We start from the raw sequence: 6,000 nt of genomic DNA, 5'->3' as shown, positions 1-6,000 counted from the left end.
AGAAATGAGTTCCGTGGGGCAGGAACAGGCTGACACGATCGGTCTGCCAGGACAGTCCTGTTTGTGGATTTTGGGTAGGAGGTAGAAGTGGGCCGTCCGAGGTTGGGAGACTGTCAGGTTGGAAGCTGTGGAAGGAAGATCTCCAGGGGAGATGAGGTCAGTAACAGTCCTGGAAACAATGGCTTGATGTTCAGCGGTGGGGTCATGGTCCAGGGGGGAGATAGGAGAGGTAGTTTAACTCCAACTGGCCGCTTGACAATGTTCCAGTGTGAGGGTGTCATTTTTGCAGATAACCAGCTTCACCAGCTGTGAAATTAAAAGTTAATGAAACGTGACAGATTCTAATAAGCTGAGATCACCATTCAGCTGCAGTATTTACTCAAGCTTCAACACCACACACTAGTTGTCACAGCAAGTTGTTTTTTATATAATTTCTTTATTAGAAATGGAAACTGTTTTAACTTTCCTACAATACAGTTAACACATTTTAAAAATAAAAAAAAGAATTGCAGAGTTTAACCATTCTGAAGAGTGGACTGAGCAGCCAGGTTAGTTCCACATCTAGAACTGGGTTAAAGAAAATCAGCCTCAAGTCCTGCCCCGATGGTTCTCTCAGTGCCAGCAGTTACCATCACTCAAACCCTGCCACTCCCAATCCAGTCCAAATCCACAAGTTCAATTTTAACTGGGACATTAAATCTTGAAATTCTGCTACCCCCACTGACTGGGATCAGCAGCTGAACAAATCCATCTAACCGGTGACGTACTCAAAATGGGGACTAACCAGAGAGAAATGTGAGACCCAGCCTGACAGTTTATGGATCTGAACTCCCAGGCTGTTCTAACACTTACAAATCTGCACTTTTGCCCACTAAGTGTGGCTACTGAATGGAGCAACTGCACACTAGAACAGGTAAGCAAAAACAGCATCTTATCACTTCATGAGTGGAAATCCATTGGATCCATCTGCATCCACCCAAGATTCCCGGGTCAGGACACATGTTGAAGCATGAGGTGTCGGATCAGGTCCCCGAATATCTGATCCCATGACAGGATGCAAGTTCCTTCAGCTGTAGTTCATGCAGAAAGGTCACTGTTATCAAACCGATCCTGGTCATATATTTCTGCAATAACTTTTCGTCCTCCGAACCAGCGCCCATTAAGAGCCTGGATGGCTTTGTGCATCTCCGAAGCTAAGGAGAACTCTACAAAGATTTTGACAATCACCTCTGCGTCCTCCTCCTCGCCCTGCTTTTCTTGGTAGATGATCACGCGATTCACAGCCCCAAATTTACCACATTCCTCCGTCACTTCACCCTCCAGATCATCATCAATGTCATCGGGACCCACCATGTTCCGCAATACCATGACTGTGGACTGAAATGAAGGGAAAAAGGTCCAGTTATTGTTTGCATGGGCACCACTCTAACTCTGCAGCATTGCACGAGGCCACACTACCTTAGTATACCCCCATATCTTAAAGTCACTCATAGGAACAGGAGGCCATTCAGCCCCTCAATCCTGCTCTACCATTAAATTAGCCTACCTGTACATCAACTCCATATTCCTGTCTTTAATCCACATCCCTTGATACCCTTATCCGAAAAATTTTCAATCTTGAAGGCTCCAAATCAATGGGGAGGCTCCAGATTTTCAACACTGCAAGAAAATGCTTCCTGATTTCACTCCGAATGGTCTGACTCTAATCTTATAGTTATGCCCCCTTGTGGATTTCTTCATCACAGAAAATAATTCCTATCTACCATATCAAACACAAACTAATGAACATATGAATTAGCAGCAGGAATAGGTCATTTGGCCTCTTAAATTGGTTTTAAAATGTGAAACACCTCAATTAGAGCCCTTAATCTTTAATACCCAAAGAAATCCCAAAGAAATACAATTCTAGTTTATGCAACCTATTCTCAGAATGTAATAATTAGGCCCAGTATCATTCTGGTGAATCTGCACTGTACCCCCTCCACAGTCAATATATGCTTCCTGAGGTGCAGAGCCCTGATCTGAATATAGTTATCCCAGACCGGGTCTGGCCAAGGTTCCTGAATGTATTTATCCCAGATAGGGTCTGGCCAAGGTTCCTGAATGTATTTATCCCAGACAGGGTCTGGCCAAGGTTCCTGAATGTATTTATCCCAGACAGGGTCTGGCCAAGGTTCCTGAATGTAGTTATCCCAGATAGGGTCTAGTCAAGGTTCCTGAATGTAGTTATCCCAGACAGGGTCTGGCTAAGGTTCCTGAATGTAGTTATCCCAGATAGGGTCTGGCCAAGGTTCCTGAATGTAGTTATCCCAGATAGGGTCTGGCCAAGGTTCCTGAATGTAGTTATCCCAGATAGGGTCTAGTCAAGGTTCCTGAATGTAGTTATCCCAGATAGGGTCTGGCCAAGGTTCCTGAATGTAGTTATCCCAGATAGGGTCTGGCCAAGGTTCCTGAATGTAGTTATCCCAGATAGGGTCTGGCCAAGGTTCCTGAATGTAGTTATCCCAGACAGGGTCTGGTCAAGGCTCTGCACAATTGAAACAACTTGTATCCGTCCACCACCTGGAAGTTCCCCTCCAAGTCACTCACCATCCTGACTTGGAAATATATCGCCATTCCTTCACAGTCGCTGGGTCAAAATCCTGGAACTCCCTCCCTAACAGCACTGTGGGTGCACCTACACCACATGGACTGCAGTAGTTCAGGAAGGCAGCTCATCACCACCTTCTCAAGGGCAACTAGGGATGGGCAATAAATGCTGGCCCAGCCAGCAACACCTACATCCCTTAAATGAATAAGAAAAACTAGCTTTTAGCAACGTGTACCCTTGCTTGGACCCCGTACCTCAGATTCAATGGCCACATCTTACCTCCTGCTTGCGAAGCAACTTTTGCATCACCATGTGTCTGGCATTACTCCCCGAAATGCTCATGTGCTCCTGCTCGCTTAGCATTTCCAGCCGTTCAGTATCCAGCAACTTCTCCTCATCCTCCTTCTTGACTTCTGTAGCAGTGCCAGCGGCAGGTGGCGTGGCCAGGACAGGGTTAACCACTCCTACCTGTGGGATAGTGACTGGAAGTGACACTGTTGGACGGGTTGGGGTCACACCTGGAAGACAGGAGAAGCCTCATGTTTATAAATACAGCTACAGTGCAGGTAAGTTTCCCTCTAGCTCACTGTAAACTTTATAAAAGACAATGTGACCACAAAGAAGCAGAATAATCTTCATGAATTACACACTCAACAACTCTCTCAAATTTGGCGAATAAGGTTGAACTGCAGGCACACGTAGCCACTTGAGAATATGTTGTTGTGGTGATAACGGAGACCTGGCTAAAAATAGGGCAGGACTAGGTACTAAATATTCCTGGATACAAGGTGTTCAGGCAAGTTAGTAAGCAAAGAGAGGAGGGGGTGGCAGTATCGATAATGTAGAATGTTAGAGTATTGGAGAGAGAGGATGTCCTAAAGGGGTCAAGGACAAGATATATTTTGTTAAGAGTGAAGAAACAACAGAGATACTATGACACTACTTGGTGTATTCTGTAGGCCATCGATTAGTGGGAAAGATGTAGAGGCACAAATCTACAAGGAAATTACAGAGGTGCAAAAATTAGAGAGTAGTTATGATGGGCACTTTACTCATCTTAAAATAGACTGGATAGTAATGGTGTAAAGGACAAAGAAGCAGACTAGTTTTTGAACTGTGGCACAAAGAATTTTCCACATCAGTATGTTTCTGGTCAAACAAGGAATAAGGCATTGCTGGATCTGATTCTAGGGAATGAGATGGGACAAAGTGGATTGTGTCTAATGTCTTATTAAAAATTCATTCATGGGATGTGGGCTGAGTCAGCTGGGACAGCATTTATTACCCATCCCTAGTTGCCCTTGAGAAGGTGGTGGTGAGCTGCCTTCTTGAACCCCTGCAGTCCACGTGGTGTAGGTACACCCACAGTGCTATTAGGGAGGGAGTTCCAGGATTTTGACCCAGCAACAGTGAAGGAACGGCGATATATTTCCAAGTCAGGATGGTGAGTGACTTGGAGGGGAACTTCCAGGTGGTGGTGTTCCCATCTATCTGCTGTCCTAGTCCTTCTGGATGGTAGTGGTCGTGAGCTTGGAAGGTGCTGTCTAATGAGCCTTGGTGAATTCCTACAGTGCATCTTGTAGATGGTACACACTGCTGCTACTGTGTGTCGGTGGTGGAGGGAGTGAATGTTTGTGGATGTGGTGCCAATCAATCGGGCAGCCCATTGAGCCTGCTCCACCATTCAACTAGATCAAAGCTGATCTTCTACCTCAACGCCACAGAATCTTAACGGCACAGGAGGCAGCCATTCAACCCATCGTGTCTGCATTGGGTCTCCAATGAGCATTATGTCATAGTGCCATTGCCCTGCCTTTTCCCCGTACGCCTGCACATTGTTTCTATTCAAATAATCATCTTGCCACACTGCCTCCACATTCCTTGATATTATTAGTCTCCAGAAATCTATCGATTCCTGTTTTGAACATACTCAATGACTGAGCTTCTGCAGCCTCTGGGGTAGAGAATCCCAAAGATTCACCACCCTCTGAGTAAAGAAATTCCTCTTCATCTCAGTCCTAAATGGCCTACCCCTTATCCTGAGATTGTGTCCCCTAGTTCTATGCTCACCAGCCGGGGGGAACATCCTATTTATATCTACCCTGTCCACCCCCACCCCCCAGTTAAGAATTTTGTATGGTTCAATGAGATCACCTCTCATTCTTCTAAAATCTAGAGAATACAGGCCCAGTTTCTTCCATCTCTCCTCATAAGACAATCCCACCATCCAAGGGATTAGTCTGGTGAACCTCCATTGCACTCTCTCTATGCCAAGTATATCCTTCCTTAGATAAGGAGACCAAAACTGTACATAATGCTCCAGGTGCAGTCTCACCAAGGCTCTATACAATTGAGGTAAGACATCTTTACCCCTGTACTCAAATCCCCTTATGATTAAAGCCTTCCTAATTGCTTGCAGCATCTGCATGTTAGCTTTCAGTGACTTATGAACAAGGATACCCAGCTCCCTTTGGACAACAACACTTTCCAATTTTTCACCATTTAAGGAATACTCTGTACCTTCATTCCTCCAACCAAAGTGAATAACCTCACAATTATCCACATTATATTCCAACTGCCATGTTCTTGCCCACTCAGTAAGTCTGTCCAAATTCTCACCCAACTGAATATGGTGCTACTCAAATTATTTTACTCTGGATCATTCCTTGTCCTTTTCCATGGCCAAGCTTTAAGCGACCTTGCATCCTCCTCACAACTCACATTCCCACTTAGTTTTGTGTCATCTGCAAACTTAGAAACATTGCATCTAGTCCTCACATCCAAATTTTTGATATAGATTGTGAATAGCTGGGACCCAAGTACTGATAATTGCAGTACCCTGCTAGTCACAGCCTGCCAACCTGAGAATGACCCATTTTTTCTTACTCTTCGTTTTCTGTCGGTTAACCAATCCTCAATCCATGCCAGAATATTACCCCTATGCCATGTGCTCAGATTTTGTTTATTAACCTCCTGTGGGGGACCGGATTGAAAGCCTTCTGAAAATCCAAATACACCACATTCACTGGTTCTCTGTTATCTATCTTCCAATAACATACTCAAAAACTCCGACACATTTGTCAAACATGATTTCCCTTTCATAGATCCATGTTCACTCTGCCCAATCAAATATTATTTTCCAAGTGTCAAGTTAACATATTCTTTATAACAGATTCTAGCATTTTCCCTACTACTGATGTCAGGCTAACAGGGCTGTAAGTTCCCAGTTTTCTCTCTTCTGCCTTTCTTAAGCATTTGCAACCTTTCAATCTACAGGCACCATTCCAGAGTCTATAGAATTTTCAAAGATGACCACCAATGCACCCACTATCTCTACAGCTGCCTCTTTCAACGCTCTGGTATAAGGTTTAGCTTGGCCATGGAAAAAGACAAGGAACGATCCAGAGTAA

The 6,000-nt window shown here is 44.6% G+C and overlaps 1 protein-coding gene across 2 annotated transcripts in view; it reads right to left on the bottom strand.

The window, feature by feature from the left end:
- Positions 1-416: 416 nt before the first annotated feature.
- The window catches only part of LOC144674608 (poly(U)-binding-splicing factor PUF60-like), a 67,934-nt gene continuing 62,350 nt past the window's right edge, over positions 417-6,000 (bottom strand). For both annotated transcript variants that reach the window (XM_078535883.1, XM_078535884.1), the window contains 2 exons: positions 2,870-3,108; positions 417-1,377 (listed from right to left, as the gene is read on the bottom strand). In XM_078535883.1, the coding sequence (XP_078392009.1) occupies positions 1,078-1,377; positions 2,870-3,108 (539 nt within the window). In that variant the 3' untranslated portion in view covers positions 417-1,077. The remainder of the gene's footprint in view (positions 1,378-2,869; positions 3,109-6,000) is intronic.

This window comes from Cetorhinus maximus, chromosome 3 (genome assembly GCF_964194155.1).
Source record: "Cetorhinus maximus chromosome 3, sCetMax3.hap1.1, whole genome shotgun sequence".
In the NCBI taxonomy this organism is placed as follows: domain Eukaryota; kingdom Metazoa; phylum Chordata; class Chondrichthyes; order Lamniformes; family Cetorhinidae; genus Cetorhinus; species Cetorhinus maximus.
The sequence above is the reverse complement of the archived record's forward strand: the minus strand, read 5'-3'. Positions and strand labels throughout refer to the sequence as shown.